The sequence below is a fragment of the Numida meleagris genome, chromosome 1 (assembly GCF_002078875.1).
Source record: "Numida meleagris isolate 19003 breed g44 Domestic line chromosome 1, NumMel1.0, whole genome shotgun sequence".
Taxonomy (NCBI): domain Eukaryota; kingdom Metazoa; phylum Chordata; class Aves; order Galliformes; family Numididae; genus Numida; species Numida meleagris.
In genome coordinates, this window is record NC_034409.1 from 13952231 (window position 1) to 13977208 (window position 24978).

At 43.1% G+C, this 24978-nt stretch overlaps 1 protein-coding gene across 3 annotated transcripts in view; it reads left to right on the forward strand.

Annotated features, from left to right (window-relative positions):
* The window catches only part of CDHR3 (cadherin related family member 3), a 34330-nt gene that overhangs the window by 6377 nt on the left and 2975 nt on the right, over positions 1–24978 (forward strand). For all 3 annotated transcript variants that reach the window (XM_021384578.1, XM_021384577.1, XM_021384576.1), the window contains exons 4-18: positions 1883–1968; positions 2732–2826; positions 2908–3012; positions 7164–7312; positions 8606–8795; positions 10133–10301; positions 11730–11829; positions 11975–12073; positions 13070–13296; positions 14137–14308; positions 17013–17257; positions 19793–19974; positions 21494–21507; positions 23196–23227; positions 23908–23956. In XM_021384578.1, coding sequence (XP_021240253.1) covers positions 1883–1968; positions 2732–2826; positions 2908–3012; positions 7164–7312; positions 8606–8795; positions 10133–10301; positions 11730–11829; positions 11975–12073; positions 13070–13296; positions 14137–14308; positions 17013–17257; positions 19793–19974; positions 21494–21507; positions 23196–23227; positions 23908–23956 — 1914 coding nt within the window. The remainder of the gene's footprint in view (positions 1–1882; positions 1969–2731; positions 2827–2907; positions 3013–7163; positions 7313–8605; positions 8796–10132; positions 10302–11729; positions 11830–11974; positions 12074–13069; positions 13297–14136; positions 14309–17012; positions 17258–19792; positions 19975–21493; positions 21508–23195; positions 23228–23907; positions 23957–24978) is intronic.

Here is a 24978-nt window from a genome sequence, read left to right on the forward strand (position 1 = left end):
GTTGTTTTTACATGTTCCTTATTTATATTTGTATGTTATATCTTTTTCTTTGTTTGCTTTTTGGTGTTTTTTTTTTTTTTTTTTTAAATGAGATGAAGTGCCCGAGATATATGAATTGGGAACCCAAAGTTTGATAGGGATGCAGCCAACACAATATGGATCCATATTGCTGTAGTTTGTTGAAACTAGACTGATTTGGAGAGGGAGGATAAATTTAAAGAAGTGTGTATTGCGGCTGTGCAAGAATTTGCACCCACAGGAAACCAGGTTTGCTTTCAGATCACAAAGATGCAAAAAGGAAAAGTCTGCAACAGTGTTAACAACAAGGTTGAGTGTCTGGACCCATAGCAGCACTTAGGCAAGAACATTCAATCATGGAATCGTAAAATCATTTGAGTTGGAAGAGACCCTTAAAAGCCATCGAGTCCAACTCCTCTGCAGTGCACAGGGACACCTACAGCTAGATTAGGTGCTTAGAGCTCCATCCAGCCTGACCTTGAATGTCTCCAGGGATGGGGCTTCCACCACCTCTCTGGGCAACCTGTTCCAGAGCCTCGCCACCCTTACTGTAAAAAACTTTTTCCTTATTTTTTATTTTTTTTTTTTAATATGAGAATATCACACTCATCTGCTCATGCTAGATGTTTGGGAGTGGCTGACAAACACCCAGATCCGGATTGGCAGTCCTACATGGGCTGCAGCTGGCTGTGCGGGTGCTGCTGGGCTGTCCACAGAGTTGGGCTCAGCGCAGCACGGCCACAGCTCAGCCACTTCTCCAATGCCACTGAGCATGAGGATGCTCCATTCCACACAATGTTTAGTTTGTAAAGCAAATTAGCTTCCCCGAGGGAAGAGGCTGTTTCATCTTCTCAGTGTTGAGGGTGTCTTGTGTATCATGGGTGCTGATGGAATCTAATAATAATTAAATGTGACACTTCATGGGATTGGCACAGCATGAAACATACTACGTGGGAGCTTGTTACAAATAAGTGCATCAGCTTAACTCTCAGCTAGAGCTGCCATAAATTGGTGAGCACAGATGTCTGATCTGTCTAACTGCGTGGCTGTAGTTAACAGTACCAGCCACAATTAGACACTAATTGCGCATTCGTTGGTTATTAAAAAGCATCTCCCTCTCATTAAACCTTATATTTGTATTGTTGTCCTCTGGGAACAACTCATTACGCTGTGCTGGGGTTCCCACCGCCCTGATGAGAAGCAGCAGTCAGCGGGGGTCACAGCAGCAATTAATAGTCCAGAAATGCCAGGTTCAGCAGACACAAAGGGCAGAAAGCAAATAATGGGATCTAAGGAGCTGTTGTTCTGCTCGTCACTGCGCCTGAGCCTGTTGCCAGTGGCTGAGTGTGGGCAGCTCAGTTGTGGAGGAATACTCCTTGCTCTGAGTAAGGCAAGAGATTAAGAACAGGCCATCTACCATTTATTCATCCCATAGATGTAAAGGAAAAGCAGAAATGAAGAGGAAAGGCTTTGAGCTCTCCTGGCAGGGGGCAGGGGTGGGTGTGAAGGGGATGGGGGAGGATGGAGAACAGATCTTGTTCTCCCCATCTGTATGGCTGAGACAGACATGTATCCACAAAGTGCAGTTGTACTCCATACCCACTGAACAGCTCAGTGAAGATCTTACTTACAGATCAGTCTTTCTCAACTATCAGTGAGGGGTGTCTGTCTGCAGATACATATTTTTCCTTTTAATCTTTTGAGTGTTTGTGCTCATTCCTGTGATAATTTTGGAAGGACACGGGTGAAGTGAGAGCACACATCAGACAGTAATGCACTCAGACAGCTTCAGAGTGTCAGTCTTCTTGCTGGTGTGCCTCTCATTCTTGTGCAATTAACACTGCGTGCACTTCTATCCATGCAGCTGTAAGGATCTATGTCTTGGAAGGAATGCCTCCTGGACTCATCTACAGAGTCAATGCAACCGATCCTGAAAATGGTGAACTCAAAGTAAGCTGGAAAAAAAAACAACAGAAATTATATCAACTGCTCTATCTGAAGTTCTAGCTGCCTCTTCCAGCAACGCACTTCATCGTCAACTGGAACACTGGAAAAGGTTGAAGCATTGTCAATAGTAAATTGAGGAAACCCAGCCTCAGTGTTTGGACACAAATTGTATTTTGAGTTCGCAGCACTCCAGAATTAAGGGGCACTGAAGGCAGAGTTTGATGCAGTCAATCAGACATACAGTAGGAATCATGTATTTTTTTAAAAAAAAGGCTTCAGAACATTTTTAGTTGGTGAGAGTGACATAAAGTATGTAAGATTTTCAATCTTCTATGTCACAATGTAAATTCTTTCATATGAGGCAGTAAGGAAACTGCATACAAGGCAACGGTATCTCATTTTTGTGACAATCCCAAGACACGCTGTTCCCCTCAGTTAAGCAAATGGATTAGCATATTGGAAAATACTCTTGATATCAGCAAAAATGCCTGGGAAGTGATAACTTTGTTTGCAGAAAGGAGAAAAATAACAGCACTTAGCTAAGAATTGTTTTGCAGCTCTGCCTTTTTGGCTTTTGTTTTATAAAAGAGCACATTCAGGAGCTGGACCCGAAGAGGGAAATGCATCTGTGTGTCTGCACACTTCATCACGTGGTTCTGGGTCAGGCACCGCGCTGTGCCTCGGCCCTTCTATAAAGCAGTGCAAGACCAGAGGGCTGCTCAGACAAAATGATGCAGAAACTGATTCATTGTCCCCTTCATTTCAGTATTCACCGCTCCCTGAATCAGAGCCATTCTGGGTCTTGGAAAATGGAGACATTTTTTCAAAAAAAAAAATAGATTATGAGAAGGATCCACACTGGTGAGAATTTATCTTATTCATGTGCTTGCAGTGGGCAGTGTAGCCAAAGAGTGATTCTTGTTTTGTTTTCTTATTTAACAGCTATTTTTTAAATATAACAGTGACAGATCCAGAAGGACTAAACTCTACTAAAACAGTGAATATAAATATAATTAACATCGATGATGAAAGTCCTTACTTTACCACGTAAGTGAAAAACTTCCTTTATACTGAAAATGTAGATGTTTTCCCAGCTTTACTGCCTTGGTGCCAGTGGGAGGGTGTCACAGAGGGCAAACTAATACAGCAACACAGTACTACCGAGAACAGTGTTTTCATTTTGTTATGACTCCTGTTCTTTTGCTGAAAAGATTTGCTTTCATTTCCCTTTTTTATTATTTATATTCTTATTAGTTTTAACTTTTCCAGGTTCTGCTCTTGCGCTAAGGGCAGCCGAACAGGCTTGTTGTATTTGTTAGTAAGCAGAGGTTAAAGCTGTGCAGACCTTTGGACAAGTTCAGACAAAGGCCTGAGTTTTAGCCCATGTGAATACAGTCATACAGAATTTACTCTTCATGCAGATGTGTGTTTCACTGTAATGATGTTTATTCATGCAGAAATGTCTAGACATAAAAAGGTCTCACTTTTGATCTGTCTTTTCCTCTTCTTCCCAGACACTTACACTTGTAACGACCTTAGTCCTCTTTGAAACATTGCCATCCCTGACTGTCACAAGCAGGAAATTGTTGTGTCATAACACAGAAGTCAGAAATAGCTTTTGAAAATCAATGGAGCTTTAGTTCAAATAAAGAATATCGTTGAAAATTTGCAAAATGGGAAAGAATAACCGCATGCTACTAGAGGTCTATTTTGTGGCGAGAAGCATAATGGACGATTGTTTCTGAATCAGGAACCTGACAGGCACAATTCTTGTAGAGTTGGTCTGATTCTGCAGTTGATTTATCTCTCGTTTTGTGTGAGACATTAATTGGATTCTAGATGTTCTCTTTGTGTCTTCTGATCCTGAGGCTGTAGAAAGTCCCCACTGTGAGTATTTATGGTGAGATCTCTCCTGCCACCTATGCAAAGAGCTGGCAGTCCATGGCTTGGACAGGTACACTCTTTGCTGGGTAAAGTTCTGGCTGCAGGCTGGGCCCGGGAAGTGACGGTGAATGGAGTTAAATCCAGCTGGCAAGTGGTCATGAGTGGTGTTCCCCAGGGTTTGGTATTGAGGCCTGTCCTCTTCACTATCTTGATTATTTGGATGAGGGAATTGAGAGCACCCTCAGTAAGTTTGCAGATGACACCAAGCTGGGAGGAAGTGTCAATCTGCGTGGGGTAGGAAGGCCCTACAGAGGAACTTGGGCAGGCTGCGTTGCTGGGCTGAGGCCAATTGTATGACCTACAGCGAGACCGAGTGCTGGGTCCTGCACTTTGGTCACAACAACCTCATGCAATGCTACAGGTTTGGCTGGGGCACAGTGGCTGAAAATCCGCATGGAGAAGGATGAAGGGGGTATTGATTGACACTCAACTGAACATGAGCCAGCAGTGTTTTCAGGTGGCCAAGAAAGCCAGTGGCAACCTGGCTTGTTTCAGAAATTGTGTAGTCAGCAGGACAGGGAGGTAGTTGTGCCTTTGTACTCAGCATTGGTGAGGTTGCACCTCAAGCGTTGTGTTCAGTTTTGAACTGAAGTTCACTACAAGAAAGACATTGAGGCTCTGGAGCATGTCCAGAGAAGGGCAACAAAGCTGTGAAGGATCTGCAGCTCAGGGCTGATGGGGAGCAGCTGAGGGAACTGTGATGGTTCAGTCTGGAGAAGAGGAGGCTCAGGGAAGACCTTAGCACTCTCTACAGCTGCCTGAAAGGAGGTTGTGGTGAGGTGGAGGTCAGCCTCTTCTTTCAAGTAACAGTGATAGGATGAGAAGGAACGGCCTCAAGCTGAGCCAAGGGATGTTCAGGTTGACCATTAGGAAACATTTCTTCTCAGAAGGAGTGGTGAGGAATTGGAATTGCCATGGAGGTGATGGAGTCACTGTCCCTGAAGGCGTTCAAGAATTGTGTAGATGTGGTACTTCAGGGCATGGCTTAGTGGGTAATATTGGTGGTAGTTGGACAGTTGGACTGGATGATCTTAGAGGTCTTTTCCAGTCTTAATGATTCTAAGTCCATATAGCACCTGGACCACACCAAGAGGTCCCTGGACACTGGTCTGGAGCAGTCCTCTGGGTGCTACGTAGGCTGAGGTCAAGGATTTGGACCTTGCTGGTAGAGGGGTAGAGAACTTGGGGAAATGGAAGAATGAAATATTAGAAACAGATCTGGATATTTTTGTTGCTACTTATTTAATCTTTGAACTTCATGTATGAAGTAACCAAAAAGGTTAACAGCTCTATCCATAGTGCTGTACAAGCAGCAGGAATCCACTTCCCAGTGCCAATATTTGCACCTTGTGTTCTAGACTGATTATTTCATTCAAATGTTGCCATTTCTGTTTATTTATCCTTATGTCTGGAATGCCGAAGGAGCTCTTTTAAATATTTTTCAACTTGTTCAAGATAGTGAGTGGAGTATTCACAACACCTAATGTCTAAGACTCAGTTTTTGTATGACACAAATAAGGCATAGTATTTGTTTGAATCTTTTCCTTTTTAGATTGACGCTACAGACCAAAAATAGAAGTTCAGTTTGTAAAGAGCTTGAGATTAAATTACTCTTCATGAGCTGTCCTCACTATGTACATGCATGCCCTCACTATGCTAAAATGTGAGCTGCATGCTGGGGCTATGTATTTTCTGACACTATAATAATTAGTGCTGGGATGGGAGTTGGGGAAACTTGACAAGTTAGCAAACCTTCTTTATTTTCTCCTGATCAAAGCTGTCAAGAGCAGAGTTTCAAAAGATCTTTCTAATTGTTCCCATAGTATATGCAGGCACATCTGTTTTTGGTGTTCACAACACTGCACTGGCATTCACCCTTTTGAAATTTTGGCTGTTAAAATCAGCGGAAAACTTGTGGAGTCAAGAAAACAAAGAAGACAAGAAAACAAACGTGCTTCCTTCGCAATTACACTACAGTGTCTAAAAGGTCTGCTTGAACTGTGCTGTAAAACACGACTGGCAAGTGGCGGGTTGATTGGTAGCAGGACACAGCCCAGGCATGGCTGCAGAGGAGGTGGCACCAGCTCCTGCCCAGCTGCACGAGCCGTTGGTGTAATGGGGATGTGCTTGAGAATGGCCCACTCCTTCCTGAGAGATCTGGTGGGGACAAGGCAATGGCCCATGCAAGGCTGGCAGGACTGTGAAGGTGGAGCTGTGGAGAGAGGTCAGAGTTGTGGTTCCTCTCTGGGGCACAGGGCTCATGTTTTCCTAATCTAGGAACTATGCACTAGTCAATTAGTGGTGGCACAGAAAGTTTAAAATATACAGAAAAGGTTCTGTCTTGAAACATACTCCTAATGCTTCTTTGAACTAAGCATCTTCAACTCCCTTTGGCTTTTGTGAGTAGATGTTCTGTGGGTTCATGCATTTCAGAAGAATAAATCACCTTTCACATAGTCTTTGCACAGTTTTTGTGTGCTTGTCCATGCCTGCTTTAGCACATGGGTCAAGTACCACAACTGCATACCTTAGTGCCCATGTGAACATGCAATTGCAACCATTATAAACAATCCTATACAACTGCCTGCTAGACCATATCTGAGCCATAAAACTCACTTCATGGGAAATCTGGGAGTGCTGGCAGGCCAAACAGCATGAGTAAAGAACCACTGTTTGTATGCAAAATGAATCAGACAGACGTTGGGAATTTAGAGCAACATCATGGGGACATTGGCAGGGCACCCACAGGAATGCTCTTTCTTGCCTCTACCTGAGGAGCAGCCCCAGCTTTTTAGTAGTGCTGTTGCTCCCCAGATGCCTCCAGCATTCAATCCAAAATATAATTAATTGTGTTACTGCTTCTATTTTTGTTTTTCTCCTGCAAAACAATGGAATTTACAGGAAATGACAGGTTGGTGGTTCTGCAGGGAGACAGACTGCTTGACTGAACAGCCCTGCCCATCTTCAGCTTCCACAATTCTGTGAAAGTCAAATTGCTTTCACTGTGAAAAAGTTGCAGGGAAAAGGAAAGACACTTATTTTTGTGGCCCTGTCATGCTTTATGCCCACGATGCAGCTCAGCTACTGCTGCAGTCCATCTGGCAGAACCAGTGACTGGGATATTGACTCTGACAACTCCAAGCCCAGCCTGGCCAAGTGCTTTACCTCTACAATCGGTTGCTCAGCTAAGTCTGTGCTTAGCTGCTCTTGCAAACACAGATATGCTTTTTATCGAACTTCACTTTCTCTTGTAGAAAACAAAGGATCTACAGGATTCCAGAGGAACAAAGCCCAGGAACTGTTGTTGCCAATATAACAGCTAAAGATCCTGATGATGAAGACTCTCCTAGCAGACTTTTCTACAGCATCCAGTCTTCTGACACATATTTCTCCATAAATCCATGTAAGACAAACAAAAACATGCCTCTGACTCTCCCAAAAAAGAGAGTGGCCACACAGGAGAAGATGTTTTTGCCTGAGTGTTGACTTTCTTTGGCATCTGTCCCTATGAAAAAGAAATGCTCAGCACGTTTTTAGGGCCAAGTTTGTCCATCAGCTGAATAAAATTAAATAAGATATCTTAAAGAAAGTAGACCAAAGATGACTTATTGACAAATGTTTTCTCATGGCTGGAGATTGATGATCCCTTGAGTGGAAGTTAAATCAGCTGCCTTCTTCTCCAGCGGTTGTAGTGACTTTTCTGGGGCTCTTGCAACGGCTGCAAGTAGTTAGACCACAGCTTGCTCTCTTCTACTTGAAATCTGCTCTAGCACTGTGAGGTACAAAAACTGCTGCTCAGCTTCATGGCTCTATTCATGCCCCTACTCAGGTGAGGTCATTCAAGAGTCATTTCCTATGTGGTGGTCCTGTGTCCCCATGCTCTCTGGGGTGCACCCCTCTCTGTCCTGAGGATTTTGCACCTAGGGCTGGCATTGAGTGACTGCTCTGCCCCTCATCTGCTGTTGTTTTAAAGATGCTTATCACAGTGGTAGAAGATGCCACGCAGCACAGTGCTGTGGGAGATCAAGATGATCCTTATATGCTTTGGATTCCCTGTGCCCTTTGCCTGTGTATTGCTGCTGTCCCTCTCAATTACACCCCAAAAGGCAGGGGATATACAAACTGTTCCTTTATCTCCTCAGTACTCTGGCAACAGTATTGTGCTCTGCCAGAACAATCTTCTCTTTTTTGGATAGAAGCTAACAGAATTGAAAAAGTAATTAATTGAATGGCTGATCAGAGCACTTGGCACAAGCTGAGAGCAGATCTTTTGATGTATGAATAGATTTAGAGGTGCTGAAGGGTGCTTGAAAGACAACAGCAGAAAGTGAAGCCATCTTACTAGCTAGAGAACAAGGACACCACGACCTGCTCATTGTGCTTGCTGCTTGGTGAGTGCACTCAGCTCTGACTTGCACCATTTCCTTGCGAGTGTAATGAAACCTAAGTGCTTTCCAAACCCTCTGCTGGTGTATTTTTGAGCAGTGGGTATTTATCTATGAAAGGCTTACACAGAGCTATCAAAGCCATTTTGTATCATTTTTAAAAATAATTAAACCAGCCATAATTTCTGGAGAACAGAAGACTTCAGCTTGCTACCTGTCTGCTGAGCTATCCTGTCCTCCCACATGTACAAAATGAGTGTTTGCTACCTTCCCTGACGGTGAACATCTAACTGCTGGCTGCTTTCCCCCAGCAACTGGAATACTGCAGGTGACTGGGAGAATCGACCGCGATGTCCTTCCCCTGCAGCTCTATCCCAACATCTCCGTGATAGTCCGGGTGGAGGACAGTCCTCGTGGGGGGCACTTCAGTGAAATGGAGATCACAATCATCATTGGAGATATCAATGACAACCCACCAGAATGCAATCCCTCCACCTTCAGGTATTGATGCTCTTATTGCCTTAGCACTGCCTTGTTGCCACAGACCAGCGCCCAGTTTAGGGCACATCAGTTAGGGTCCTCAGATCTCAGAGCCTCTTGTCATATATGTCTGTGCATAGTAACCTGGTCATGGACTTTGCTATTACTCGGAACTCTTTGAGACCTTTGTGAGCTTTTCAAGAACCATGGAGATGTGGCACTGAGGGACATGGTTAGTGGGCATGGTGAGGATGGATTGGTGGCTGAACAAGATGATCTTAGAGGTGTTTTCCAACATTAAAGAATCTATGATTCTATGATGATCAACTGGTTTATGTTTGCAGATGAGGGTATGACATTATCTCCATTTTATGGAGCGACTGAGGTCAAAATATTCCATCTGAAGTGCTGGATGTGCCCGTGCTGTAGTCTTTCAGGGGACACAGCACTGCATAGGGCAGTTCTCAAAGAACTGCTACTTGTGGTAGATGGACTGTTCTGCAAATAAAGATCCAGCATCTCAAGCCAAGGCCTCTGCAGTGAGAGATTCCTGGTTAGCGGGTATCTGTTTAAATTGTTTGCTCACTAGCTAAGATAAATGTCTTGCATTTAAATCATATAGTTTCATGGACTAGCAGGAGGAGAATCCAGTTTTTCAGAGCACTCCTTGGTTACAATGTCCATGATGACAACAGAACGGTCTCTGTGGTCCATTCATCGTGGTCCGAGCTCAAACTTTCATCTAAATGAGGCAAAAGTTTTCAGGGGAGGAAAAGAAAGATTATATATAAGAATTGTGCAAGGGAACATCAGAGCTTAATGACATTTCAGTTAGTTCTTTATTTCTTTTATTTCATTTTCTTGATTAAGATAAAATTGACACCCTCCCCTACCAATTCCATCACGTGCGTCACAGAGACTGTCAACAGCAGGGCCAGAAACACTAACTTCACAAAGCAGCAGAATGGTCCAGGTATTAATTAAGGAGAAAAGAATGAACTTCTCATCAGGAAAACATAACATACTGAAGAAATAAGTGTTGTAAAGATGTTTTAAAATACTAATTTGGAATTGAACCAATCTTGAGCATTAAAATCTCATGGCGCTTTCTGTAGTTAAGTGGATTTTCAAGGTCTTGGTTTTGGGTTTGACTAACTGTGTGCTGCCCATTACATACGGCTGTTACCCACCACAGCATATGGTTCAGATTCTAGACTGTTTCATCAGCTGTTGTCTATTTAGATCTAGGATTTCACTTAGAAATTAAATGGAAGTCAATGTTTTGGCATGGAGTATACGAAGAATTCAAGAGAAGAAATGTAAGGAGCTCTGATGAGAAACATATTTCTTTTAAACAGGAAAGAAATAAATGAAAATTCTACTGCTGGGATAGTTCTTCTTGATCTCAGAAACTACTGTAAAGATATTGATGTTGACCCACCAAACAATCTATTTAGTTTCACTGGATTATCAGGTTTTGGAAGCAACAACTTCGCTCTGGAGTCTACTGAGTCTGGAAGACTTGTGGTCAGTCATTTATGGCTTTATGTCAGATTGTCTTATTGTAGAAAGCATCTTATGAGTTTTCACAAAGGCCATTTCTTACTTTGGAGTTTTTGCCTGTACAAGAAAAAGGAATTACTGTAATTCATGTTGGTGAGAATGACTGATTTGATGAGTTGTAAGCTACATACCCTTTAATAGGACAGTTTCTATGGATCCTATAGAATTTGGAGAACAGAGAGCTGTTTTAAATCGAAGTGCTAGATATGATTGAAAAAAAGTCATTTTTTAGGGCACGTGAAGCACCAATTTTGAAATGGTTAAACAAAAAAATCTGATGCCATCTCATACCTATTTATTCATGGTAGATCATGGAAGATCCTTCTCTTCAGTGTGAAGGACTGCAATATGGCAAATGTGGTAAATATTCACAAAAGTGTGGTGGGATTTGTACTTTGTGTGATTTTACATGTGAAAATATGACTTCCTTATGCTAATAGCTACTGTAAAATTTGCATTTGCCAGAATCCCCACCAGCTGCTGGACATGTGCAGTGACGGCTGCTTTGTTGCTTTAAAAAAACCCACAGACAAATATAGAAAAAAAACCCCACAAAGTGTAGTGAGTGCACAGGCATTCTGCCTAGAAGACAAAGATGCGATAGGCACAGTAAAATGAGTTTGTACAACTAACTCCAGTTTTTGATTGGAAGTATTGATGTGAATGACCACCATCATCAGCTGCTTCATCTACCAACACAGAAAGCATTTTCAGTGCTGCACAGGGTACGACTGTCATCAGCCCTTTGATCTCCATGCATGTATAATGTAACAGGCCATGTGAAGTGTCCCGTCCCTCCAGTAGTTTTCCTATAGACAAAAAGCAGTGGATGCCTGTGCTTTAATCCTGCTGCCCCAGAGTTTATGAGGCTCTTGCAGAGAGACAGAGTTCAGGAGATTAGGATTTAAAGCTCTATATGAGCCACTGTTTAGTAGCTACTTGGTTCCTGGATAAACAGTTGTGGCTAAACCTGATACCTTTAATACAGGTCTGCAGGCCTGAGCTCAAGGAGTAGCTATTGCTATTTAGCAATCACAGGCTCTTGTTGAGCCAACAAAGGGCGCAGTAAATAGCCAGTTCATTACATGCACTTTGAATTAACTAGGTAAAAGGCAAAGATCTTTTGCTCAAATGATACAAGTTCTTGCTCTTAAGGGGAAGATAGGCAAAAGGAAAGAGTTTTGAACTGCCAAGAGACCCCAAACCGTGAACATGAAGAAAAAGCCTGAAATCCTTTATTTGATTTATAGCCCGTATTACGCCTATGGGACTATTCTGTGTATTCAAGAGGGAGACCACATCTACAAAATGCTGAGAAATCTAATTGCCATCGTGTGTATTGTGACATTATGAAAGAGAGTATAAATACAATTGTGCTTCTTTTTAATTCAGATGACTGAAAGTATTGACTTAGAAAACCCATCTAATCCAGGAGTTGAAGTGTATTCTTTGACTGTCAGGGTACAAGATATTGCCTCTCCTAACTACTCAAGCAAGTATCCTTTTTACACATTTAAAAAAATATTTTCCTGTGCTGTAACAGCATGGAGAGAGGAATACCATATGTATTTTGAATATATGCATGAGAAAATTTCACAGCCATACTTAACTATGATTTAATCTTGTTATATTTCCAGATACCATTTACATTTATATCAGGATAAAGCCAGTGAATGAATTTTTTCCAGTCTTCAGTAGTCTATCATATGAATTTAATGTTCCAGAAATTACTAAAGGTACAGTAAGTAGCATCTACATGATGGAAACAGTGTTATCATGCTGAAAAATACACTTTTGCTCCAAACATATTTTTGTTTATTAGAATGAGGAGAATGGCTCAAAGTTCCTGTTCAGCTGGGGTCCTGTACAATCTCCTAGTACCCCTAAATAGACAAAATTGGCAAGAACTCCAGTTGTACAGATAGAAATCAAGACACAGACAAATCCAGCAATTGCACAAAAAATCTGTGATAGAGCTGGAAGCTGAACTCAGATTTCTTGTTTTAGACTGTCTTTCTGTTCTTGCTACATTAGCATTTTGGAAGGACTGTGATAGTGCAAAGAAACCACTGTAGACCATGGTACAGATGAGAGAGGCCTCCCTTGGCCCAGGCATGGTGTTGAACTGTCACCCCACTGTCCCTTTAGATCCAGCTTACCTGGGAGGCAGAGTGAGATAGGGGTGCTTGGATGGAAAGCGTGTGCTCCAGCAGGCAGTGCAGCTCCTCAGGCTGGAGCCAAGCATTTTACAATTCCTGCCACAGCCCAGGGGCAATTGCTGCAAATGTGGCCTTAAACCCTAATCCAGGAGCAGGATTTACATTTGTCTGTGCTGAGCTCCATAAGTGCTGTTTCAAACTGGCCAGACAGAAGAGTAGCAATTTTTTCTCAAGGTGGACAAGAGCCTTGTTCCTCCGACTCAGGCTGGTGCTTGGACACTGGAGGTAATTAGCGTGTGTTGGTGCAGGGCTCTGGGGTGGCCCTTGCCACCAGAGAACTTCTGCTGTGGTTCTCTACAGATTCCTTGTGTTGTGGTATTCATTGTTAGCAGACAGATACGTGGGGAGCCATACCTAATAGGGTAAACCAGTGTTTCTCACACCTTTGTTTTACTTCTTTGGGGTGCAAAATTCTAAAGCAAATACGTAGTTACAATTTTATCAAGCTTTGGCAGGAACGATTCCTTTTCCTCTAAGTTTAAAATGTTAATGAAATATGGATTTTCTTCTTAGTTGGATCCAGTATTGGAAAAGTGACTGCCAGAGACGCAGACTGGCCACGCAGTGTCATCACTTATTCCATTGTAGCTGGAGGAGGGACCAAGGATTACACAAATGCATTCTGGATCAGCCCAATTAATGGAGATGTGAAGATTTTAGCTAAATTAGACTACGAAACGACTCAGAAACACTTTTTCACAGTACAAGCCTCAGACCAAGAGAAGACTGCAACAGCATCTGTGAGTAAACCCACTCTACTCCTCCTCCTTTATCTACACTTTTCTCTCTTCTTTTCCACATCTGGTGGGGGGCAGATGGGTACTAGGTCTGCTTTCTATTCCAGCCAAGCACCACCCATGGAGACACTAGGAAGGAGGTACTTAATCTCTTTATCACCTATAATATTTCAAGGCAATCATTAAGGAAAACTTAGCATCAGGAACTTGTAATCATGACAGGTTTATCTGTTATATATTAAAATCCAACAAACACGAGAGGACAGAGCTTTGAGAGTGGTAAGCTTTTTCTCTCAACCAGATAACACCAGCTGACATTAAGCAGATCTGGTGTAACAAGGGTGCTTCCAGCCATGCAGAAGGCCTTTACCAGCATTTCTCTTTCACTGGAATGGTCAGTCTATAAGGAATCTTCATCCCTTCCATGGATCTTGCTCTGAATTATTATTAAATGTCCTAAGAAGCCTAACTAATAACTGTGAAACAATTTGAGACATTTGAAAGGAAGTTTAATGAATACTTGGGAATATTTCTCATTTCTACTGTAACACACTTCAGGTAATTCAACTAGTCAGACACGTAAGATTGAAATCCCTGTTGTTTTGGAACATGATTCAACTTAGGGAACCTGTTCCCAAAAGAGCATTGGTCACAAGAAGAAGTAAAGGTCAAATGAACATTTATGTTTTATGGTAGAATCTAGTTTGGAAGAGAGGTTCATTGCTCTTCAACTGCTGTTGGCTTAAAGAGCAAAATTGGCAAAGCCAAATAGTTTCTGAAGTTAATAAAATTCTGACCCAATACAGTGGAAAATCTTCAGCTTTTATTACTCTTTCCTTTCAGGTAACTGTCAATGTTTTGGAAGTAAATGATGAAGAACCGGTTTGTTCACCCAATTTCTATTCATTTCAAATCCCAGTCAGTTTAGCAGTTGGGACCAATGTCAATGGCTTCAGGATTCAGTGCCAAGATCGTGATTCTGATCCCAGGTCTTTCCGTTACTTCATTAAAGAAGGTATTGTGTCACAGTGTGTAAACAGAAAACAGTGCAAAAATGCTTAAATACTGATGGTTCAATTTGATTTGTAAATAAAAATCTAGCACGGTTTATGTGCTGCTTCTTATGGAGAGCTAATTGTGATCCTCCAGTTTTCACATATCATTATTTTGCTGCTTTTTAAAAGAGATATTTCTATCAGTTGGCTATGGGTGCTACCATCTAGAATGATGCCCTTACACATTTGGATTGCCTATCACATTAACTAATCCGCAACCAACTGCATTATTGACAAGGACTTCAGTAGAATGAGCTGGAAAGTTCTTCATGGTCAAATTTCACTTGCAATTACACTTAAGTAAATCTTGAGAAACTATGGTGATTTCTGTTACCCTGTGTAACTTACACTTAGATAATGGCACGTAGTTCAAAATAACTGAACAAACCTGCATATCCTAGTTCCATGCTGCACGCACTAAAACCGCATTATAAGAAAGAATGTTTGAACCTATTAATCAATTGCATCCATTTGAAGAAGAGTATGGATTGATATTCAACTCCACAAAAAAAAAAAGGGAATACAGTCTCTTGGGTGAATTTATTTTGTTCTGATTTTGTAGGCAAGGTTATTGACTCACACTGAAAATTTAATTGTAGTTGCTGGCATGGTTTTGGTCTATGCCCAGCAGTACATTCTCAGAGAAATACTGGGTGTCACTGAAGAGCCCAGGACCTGGCTGGGTGCAGTGTGTAGGGGCCCTATAGAGTGCAGGCTTTGAGGTTTTGTTATACAGATGTGATCTTTGCCGTGAGGTTGGTCTTGGAGCCAGAGAGCTGTTCATGGCCCCATTATATGTTGTACAGTAAATGTGGCCTTCAAAGTCACCTCAACTCTGGAGCTCTACAAGGCAAAATAAGCAGAACCAAAGTATTTCTGGTGCCTGTCTATGGCTTTGATTTCTTCTGTCTCTGGTCAATCCAAAGACTGCACAGGTCACCAGCAGATCTCCAGTAACCTGAACAGAGAGTTAAGAGATGGAAGGCCAGACACACCAAGCTCCATTCTCTGCCTCCTGCAGCAGCTCACAGAGTGGGTGAAGCCATCGTGGAAATTAGCCCCTCTGAGTCATAAGCTGTCATCAGGGGGACCCATTCAAAGGCAATGTGGTGTGCTCTGGGCAGAGAAACAAGTGATGGAAAAGGATTGGAGGGACCTCTGGAGATGCTGATGGTGCCCATGTGGCCAAGGGGCCATTGCAGGGCCACCTCAGCAGCAGGACTGCGACATCCTAGCATCCTCACCCAGGCTGGGTGCTGCTGCTTCTGGGTGCACTCCAGGCTGTATGAAAAGGTCATTCAGGTGAGATGAGAGTCTTCTCTTGTGCACTTGATGGCACTAAGGAGTTTTCACAGCCTTTTCTCAGCTGTGTTCTCATAGAGAATCTTACTTCATATTTTTTTCTATGTCAGGGTGGAGGCCGGTCATGAGTGGTGTCCCCCAAGGCTCAGTCTTGGGACCGGTGCTCTTCAACATCTTCATCAATGACATAGATGATGGAATCGAGTGCACCCTCAGCAAGTTTGCAGATGACACTAAGCCGAGCGGTGCAGTCGATACACTGGAAGGAAGGGAAGCCACCCAGAGGGACCTGGACAGGCTGGAGAAGTGGGCCCATGAGAACCTAATGAGGTTCAATAAGGCCAAATGCAGGGTACTGCACTTGGGCCGGGGCAATCCCAGGTATTTATACAAACTGGGGGAAGAACTCCTTGAGAGCATTCCTGCGGAGAAGGACTTCGGGGTCCTGGTGGACGAGAAGCTGGACATGAGCCAGCAGTGTGCGCTGGCAGCCTAGAAGGCCAGCTATGTTCTGGGCTGCTTTAAAAGAGGAGTGGCCAGAAGGGAGAGGGAGTCTCCCTCTACTCGGCTCTTGTGAGGCCCCATCTGGAGTACTGTGTCCAGGCCTGGGGGCCCCAGTACAAGAAAGACACAGAGCTCTTGGAACGAGTTCAGAGGAGGGCGACCAAGATGATCAGACGGCTGGAGCACCTCTCCTATGAGCAAAGGTTGAGGGAACTGGGCTTGTTTATCTTGGAGAATGGAAGGCTCCAGAGAGACCTAATTGTGGCCTTCCAGTACCTGAAAGGAGAGTATAAACAGGAGGGGGAACAATTGTTTATGAGGGTGGATAGCAATAGGACAAGGGAGAATGGTTTTAAACTGGGACAGGGGAGATGTAGGTTAGATGTTAGGAGGAAGTTTTTCACTCAGGGGGTGGTGAAGCACTGGAATAGGTTGCCCAAGGAGGTTGTGGATGCCCCGTCCCTGAAGACGTTCAAGGCCAGGCTGGACGTGGCTTTGGGCAGCCTGGTCTAGTGGTTGGGAACCCTGCACTCAGCAGGGGGGTTGAAACTAGATAATCATTATGGTCTTTTTCAACCCACGCCTTTCTATGATTCTATGATTTTAATGATTTTATTATGATTTATTTATATGATTTTGTATGATATCAAGAAGATCAAGGAGCCATACCACTACACAATTGTTAAATGATCTATAGAGGGTTGTCAGTAAAAACCGATCCTTTTGCTTGCTTGATGCATTTATTTTAATGTGGGATTTTTCTTCACTTTTCTTCTTTTTTGATGATTTGTTTGTTTATTACTGTCACTTGCAGACAGTGTGAACAATCATTTTACTGTTTGTTACCGTTACTTGCAGGCAATGTGAACAATCATTTTACCTTTTCCCCAATGTCTGGCTCCAACACATCTCGGCTGATTCTTGCATCTCCCTTTGACTATGAGAGTGGACTTGATACGAAATGGATTTACAGACTGCGTGTCTGCATAACAGATGACAATTTACTATCTGCCGAGAACAAAGTTACACACCTAGTTAAAACTGGAACAGTGACTTTAAGCATCAGAGTTATCCCAAACCCAACAACTGTGACTACCACGACGGTAAGTTCACTGGAAATTATGCCTTATTCTGCAATTCTTTCATGTGTTCATCTGCATGAGACTGAAGAAGAGAGGGTAGATGTATGCAAAAGGAAAGCAAAAACATACAGTGGGTCCAGTCTTAGGAAGCACTGAGCTTCGTGTTCTTACATGAAGCCAATGGTCATTGATTTGCCTGGTGTCATGGGGAATTGGCTCCAGGTACATATTTGTAACATGCGTTTTGTATTGTAGTCTCTAAAAAAAAGAGTAAAAAAAAAAGACCAGGCACTCTGCTGTTACCACATAACTGGAAAGTTAAAGATTTTGACAGCTTTGTTAATAAGGAAAGAGTAGAGGTTAACCTTAACCTGGAACCTTAACATTACCTCATGCACTACCTTTTTTTTTTAAGCTATTTGCTACTCCAGCATCCTTGTACTTCTACGTGCTTCTTTAGCAGTGGCATGCATTACTCTGTGCCTACCAAAGCCAAAACAATAATAAAAGGCAAAAACAATAATAACAAGAAATCCTTATCATTTACAAGGGACATTTTTCCTCCCTGAGGTCATCCTCAGGTAAAAGTTCAAGCTGCCTGCCAGGAACTGAAGCAGTTGTGCACATCCTCAGCATGTTCTGAGTTCTCATCAGGTTTCAGACAGGGAAAGCCAGACAGGTGGGATGAGTGTTTCCTGAGCTCCTGGGCGCCATGACAATCCATGGCTGATATTCTGGCCTTACACCTGGCCCAGCATCCCTGTGAAACAACCTGCTCCTTGGCACATCCATCCCAGGGAAGCTCTGGCTCACTGGTTTTGCTTCATAGCTGATTTCCACCAGGCTGGTGCAGGATATGAGCAGCTCTTGCTTTCCTCTTGCTTACTGCAGCAGCGCAGTGGGAGGAGCACAGACCAGTCTGTCCCCATCCTTGTGCTGATCACTGCTTTCATCCCTTGCCACGCCATCTCGCCATCATCCAGGATCCATCCATTTTGTGCCTGCCTGCAGATGGCACTAGCCTTTTCTCCACTGCATGCAGGAATGAGAATATGAGGATACTGAAAAAGAGCTATTCATTGTGAAACTGTCCAAATCTGCCAGAATCAGAGGATGCTCCAAATAGCATGTACAAATCTGGAAGCCTTGCTATGGAAATGCTTAAATCCAAATTTGTGGATTGATTAATAATCCCATTATTATCTACTGCTCTGCTGGGAAGGAATAAATGGTTTCCTCACAGCCTTGTCCTTCCCATTATTTGATATGGTAACCAAAAGTTAAGCTGAATAACAAAATTTCTGTGTTTCTTCTCCCGTGCCTTACCACAACTGCAAACAGTCTAGCCCACATACCACAATGTTAAATCTGCCTCCCCAGAGATACCAGCCTTCCACTTTCAGACTGTTTTCCAGAAGAGCACTTCCATTACAGCACCTTTTCCCATCATCACTTGTTACCTGTGTTCAGGTAGCAGCCTGGTGAGCCTGGTGACGGAAGGCTGGTAGTGATGGAAAACCCTATCTCAAAGTCACTTGTGACTTCTATCCCAATGAGGCTGCAGTGGTGGTGGTTTGAGATTATTTGAGAATTTCTTTAAAAATTTGGTGTACTCAACAGTGTTGACTGACAATAGACACTGACAACTCTTCATTTTAAACACTTCCTTTTAATAGTTACAGATATTACCCAGTTCATCTGTGTGCCATTTTTTGAAAGTTGTCCTTAGATGGAAAACAAATAGATATCACACTGAATTTCATACACAGTGTGATTACAACTGTCTTACACAAGATTTAATAAAAACTTCAGTAGATGATCAGTGAATAGAACCACACCATGTATTGACCCCATAGAGCAAACAAGCAATTTCTGATCTGTAAGGGGATAATCTCATGGCGGGACCCCAGTGAATGAGCTGCTAGCACTAAGAGATATGCCAGCTCAAAGCTGTGTCTCCTGGCTCATGGGGGATGTGGGAGATTGCAGCTGCTCGGGAAATGTGGTTTTCCTTTCTGGAGCACCTCAAGGGGAAAAAAAAAAAGGAGTTTCACTTATTTTTGTATAATAACCCAATTCCTCAGGGTTCATCTCCTTTTACAAAGGGGACCAAATGTTCACTGCAATGAAGATGACCTAATTCCAGTTTTGCCTTAGGTAATAAGAAACCATTAGCTTGATAATGGCAGTATTCCCTGAATTTCCAAACCCTCCAACAGAGCACTCACAGCTTCTCATGCAATCTGAAGCTTTCCAGCCCCACCATGGCATGCCTACTTTAATATAAGACATTGAAACACGATCAGGAAGCAGCAAGGTGGGTGGGCTCTGTTTCACTGCCTGTGGTTCCCTGTGGAGCTTGTGGCCCATCATGGTCTTCACAGAGAGGTACGTGGGATGAATCACCACCTCCAGCAGATGCTATCTGCCTCTGCTGATCATGAGCAGAGCCCTGGGGCACCTTGGGCCAGATGTCTGGGTGCAGGAGTTCAGCCAGAGGAACAGCACTGTACAGGAATGCAACACTGAGGAATGTTTCCAATCTTGTTTTAATAGCCCAGCTTTACAGTGGTGATGAAGAGGGAGAACCTCTACTTGGACTCGGCGTGGTATGTGCCATTTGTCACCACGCTGGGCAGCCTGCTGCTCCTGGGGCTGCTGGGATATCTCGGGGCCTTCCTAGCCAGGTGGCTCTGCACCCACTGTTCGCCTGCGCCCCGAGCCGACGGCACACCTCTGTGAGTGAGAATCCTGGTTGGGTGTTTTGTAGCCATATGTCCTCTGCTGCACTAAGTGCAATTTCTGGCTGCAGCAACATAAGACAATAGGATGATGGGATGAGAGGGAATGGGCTCAAGTTGTGTCAGGGGGAGGGTCAGATTGGATATTAGGAAAAATTTCTGCTCTGAAAGAGTGGTGATGCACTGGCACAGGCTGCCCAGGGAGGTGGTGGAGTCACCACCCCTGGAGGTGTTCAAGAAATGTGTGGGTATGGCACTGAGGGACATGGTTAGTGGGAGACACTGGTGGTAGGTGGACAGTTGGACTAGGTGATCTTAGAGGCTTTTTTCCAAATGTAATGATTCTGTGATTCCAATATTTGGTTTTAAGAAATCAACAGAAAATGTCCATGGGTTGTTTTTCATGAATTTGCTAATAGTTTAGCAAATGCGTTAGTGGAAGGTCATAGTGGATTTAGCAGTTATGACCTCTAAAGACGGCTAAGCTCATAAGGCACAACTGGAGTCTGTACCTGACTGTGCTGAGCAAAAATACAGCCATACTCTATGCCCATCACAGGGGCAGGTACCACATGTGTTCCTCCCTCTCAGCCATGGAGCTCAGAGGCTGTTTCAAATGTTGGTGCTAACGCCAAATTCTCTGTTTTGGCAAAGCTTTTGCAAATTTCCTGCAGTGCTCCCCAGGCCTGTTGAAAGGCTCTGACCCATGGAGCTTCATGGTACCTCTGGGTGCTTTCTCTTGGCAAAAGCCACTGGGAACAGCTCTGGTTCTGAGTGGCAAGAGATTACTGCTGGGAGCCAAGGTGCCTGCAAACTGGCATTGTCACAACACAGAGATAAGAGCTCTTTCATGGGGTTTGAAATGGATTTATGTAAGTATTCTTGGGACTTGAGGTACATTTGGAAATTATAGAAAATGTGAAGAGGTAATATATGATGGTGATTATAATTCAAGTGATGTGTGCAAGGAGTTTAGCAACTTGTGATAAAAATGACAGATGAATCCAGGAGCATATAGCCTGGCCATTGTTATTATTTATTAATAGAGCTAGTGATTCATTGCGAGCCAGGCTTACCCATTAAAAAGCAATTTTTATATTTTCAAATACACTTACAACCTTTCCTATATTTAAAAAGTATTATCTGAGCACAGCAGATCAAAAAAATTGACCTTCCTCAAAGGATGGAACAAGATGAGAATGTCTGAACATACATTTTTTTCCAAATGATATAAATCCATAATGCTATCATCAATAAGAGTGTATCTTTTCACTATCGTCCCCTCTTGGAGAGGTATCAGAGCAATGCTCAGGGCTGTTTTTCTGTTTGGGAACAATGTTAAATGGAGCAGGCATTCAGTGAAAACAAAAACGCAAACCAAACTGATCAAGCACATCCCAGAAGTCAAGGAAACACATCATTCTTGCCAAGTGGAAGGGAGTGAAGCATGATACTTTTATACAGGGAAATGTATGACATTTGTTAACTGTACCTCTCACTCTTTTTTTCATTGCAGGATAAATGCTCCAGGTGTGTACTTCTTTATTTTAATACCTTTCAACAACACCAAGTTTACTATTCTGTGTAAAATTTGTAAACCTATGTCTGGACAAATACACTTGCTCCAGTACAGAAGTACTCAGATCAAACACCCTGGCTGATGATGGGATGCCAGCCTAAGAGATGTCGTTGTCCTTGTGGTATTTAGGTCTATTAACTATTAGTGAAAACCAAATTCAGAGTAGCCTGGTTTTCTGGCATGGATGGTAAAGAATTACTGTATTTTTCATATGTTAACTCTTAAAAAAATAATTCCATCCCTCTTCAGCACTTTCAGCAGCTTTCTCCATTCTAATTCCCTGTCTTCTGATCCCTTTCATTTAATCCCAGCACCATTACATATACCCAAAAATTTATTTTCAAGTATTGGTGCTTTTACAGGAGACTGTTTAACTTAGCAGGGGTATAAGTTACACATACAAAAATAAGCATTTTTAAAATAGGTGCTTTTAAGTGCATTTCTTCATTTTAGACCCATTAGCTTTCCCCTAACAAGCATGGTTTGTATCATCTCATTAAGAATCCACTTTTATAACTCCCTCTACTCAATAGTATTGCCCAGCTTGAAAAAAACATGACTAACTAAGCCCAACAAAGCTAGCTGTTCTCTTGGTTGCCCAATTTGAGGCATTTCAGCACTGGCCAGACTCCAAAAACACGATGCTTGGTGTTTTCTGAAAACACTGGTTCCCAAGCGCTGGCAGAAAGGCCTGAAGGCCAGACAGAATAGATTTCCTATCAACACAATGCCTCAGAGCACTGCACACCCAGCTGCAAAACCCAGTGGTGCCAGGCAAGCAGTTCTCCCAAGGATGGCCATTAAACAATCTGGTGAGATGAAATCACAGCAGCTTGTTGGGTATCATCCACAATGCCGTGCTGCTGAGACACCGCTGCATTTGTTTGCACGTGGGATGAGTTAATAGCATGGGGAATTCACACATAACCAAACTGTTCTTCAGTCTGAATTTGATTTGACTGGATCTGCAGTGCTTCCCTGGTTTGTCTCCAAATGTTTGAATGCACAAGCTTTGCAGGTACAAACATTCATGGAAAAAAAAACAATCTGCATTTGTAGTTCAAATATCCCCCAAAGGTTAATTTGCTTGCTGGTAGACAGCCCGTCTGAGCTCCTACAACACCTGAGCCCTCAAAATATGCCTTGAAGGGGTGGTACGTGGTGCACAGACCCATGATGGCTGGGCCAAGTGGGGAGATCTCACTCCGAAGAAATCCCCAGTTCTAGTGGTGTGGAGTGGCTTACAGAAAAGGAATTATTCACGGAACAGAGGTGTGAATAAGTTTTAATAATGAATATATTTGAATTTCTGTATCTGTTCACATTATTTAGAGAGGAATTTTATTTAAGAAACCATTGTTATTTGTTCATTATTGAAGGAACAAGACTTTTCAATGTGTGCATTTTGATTAGTCATTGGCAGCTGCGGATCCTCACTCTAAAACACTGTGAAAGTGTTTGCTTTTCAAATAGTGTTAGGGATCATCCTGTGAAAAGCAATAAAGCTCATTTGAGAAAGCTGAGTAGTTAGGAACTAAGAATCTCTGTATGGGGGGGATAAATTTTAATATCTATCGTCACCATCTGGTGACTACAGCCAAAATCTGATTCTTTGCTGTGTGCATTTACTTCCCTGTAGAAAAGAAGAAGCCTAAGAAAGAATTGGCTTTGGTGAGTAATGCCATCCCCAGAACAATATAAAAAAAGTGTGCTCTTATTAATGATCGTCTTTGTATGAAGGATGACTCTTTTCCAAAGAGAATGTTGAGATGATAAGGGAGGATAAAGGACTGACCCAAAAACAAAAGACTGTAGTGCTGCAGCTGACCTCTGCATATGGAAGCAACCCCATGTGTGGTGGTGTTTACCTTCATCACGGCCCCTTTGCTTCTAAGTGCCAGATTCTGCAGCCTCTCTGGTACTTCTTTGTGGCAAAAATACCATAGTGATTTTCTTTGCTCCCAGATAGAGCATCTTGGGGCTCCTTCCTTTTCCATAGCTGTAATGTTATAAAGACTGCAATGTGCTCCCACTATTGCAGTCTCCCTCCCCAGGTTCTTTGCAGAGGGAATTCCCAACCTTCCCCTGGGTGGAGGTGACCCTCTTGTGGTTGCACACGTGGAGGTATGGTGCATGTCAGACCTTTTTAATTCTCCTTTGAACATCTAGTAGCAACACCCTTTGCCACAAATGGCTTTTGTTGCCAGTTTTGATTAAAGTCAGCCTACAGGAATGTGATATACGGGTCTTACAAATCCTCTTCCATCCATGTAGGTCAACATTTCCAAGTCACTGCTTTCCTTGCTTAACTAATTCACAGGATTCATTTAACAATTTGTCTCTCTTCACAGAAAATGGTAAAACTCAACACTGTCTTTGATGGAGAAGCCAGAGACCCAGGTAATAAAAAGCAATTAACAGTGAATATGAATGTCTGGCCAGAAATAAACTGGATGAATTGACTTAAGTACAGTTCAACATTTGCTTTTCATACTTCAAGTTTGCTGTTTCCAAGGAGAGCCAGAGCTCTATCTCACAGACAGTGAAAAGCGAGAGAGTGCCCTACTAATATTTCTAATGAAGGAATGTACCCACATCCAATGGCCAGATTATTCACTGCTCACCCACACGTATGGATCTGGTGCTGGAGGTGAGAGGAGAGGAGGAATCAGCTCCTGGCCACTGCTCTGGTTGCTGTCACAGTTCCATGGCTTTGCCCTCCCCTTGTCTGGGAAATGGCTCCAGGTTGATGTAGCTGCAAGTATACAGGTTCTGCATCCCAAACCATTCCTTGGTCGCATGGGCAAACTGCTTGCTCCTGCACAAACCTCCTCCAGATAGCAACAGGGCACTGCTGCCATTTCTCCGGGTCTTGAGCATTGCTGGTTGGGGAGGACAAGGAAGAGCATTTGCTTGCAGATAAATTGTGGTGGCTGAGGGCCCCACCGTGGAGAAGGGGGGCTGGTGAAATGGGGCACGCTCAGTCAAAACAGGCCTCCAACAGGCACATCTGAAAATAGGCCCAAAACAATAGGTTGCAAATTATTCAGAAAAAGGCAGACTTGTTCTGAGTCTTGGATTAATCTGGCCAAATTTCCACCCAAGTGTTTGTTCTTGTGTTTCTTATTAGCTGGCTCTGGGCTCTCTGAGACTGAGAGCTAATAGGAAACACTAGGCACAGGGACCTGGGTGAACAAATGGGGCCCTACTGTGCAATTAAGGCCATCCAGAGGGCTGCTCGAGGCTGGTTTGGGCCAGCTCCAAGCCCACCTGCTATTTATAAAGAGGAGCTGAAGGGACGGGCTCTGAAGTCCCTGCTTCCCCCTTTGTAACTGGATTTGTTCAACACTAAACATGGATGTTCTCCAGCCCGCTGCTTGCTGATGTTGTGGCAGGGCAGCTGGTGGTTCCCGTCCTCACAA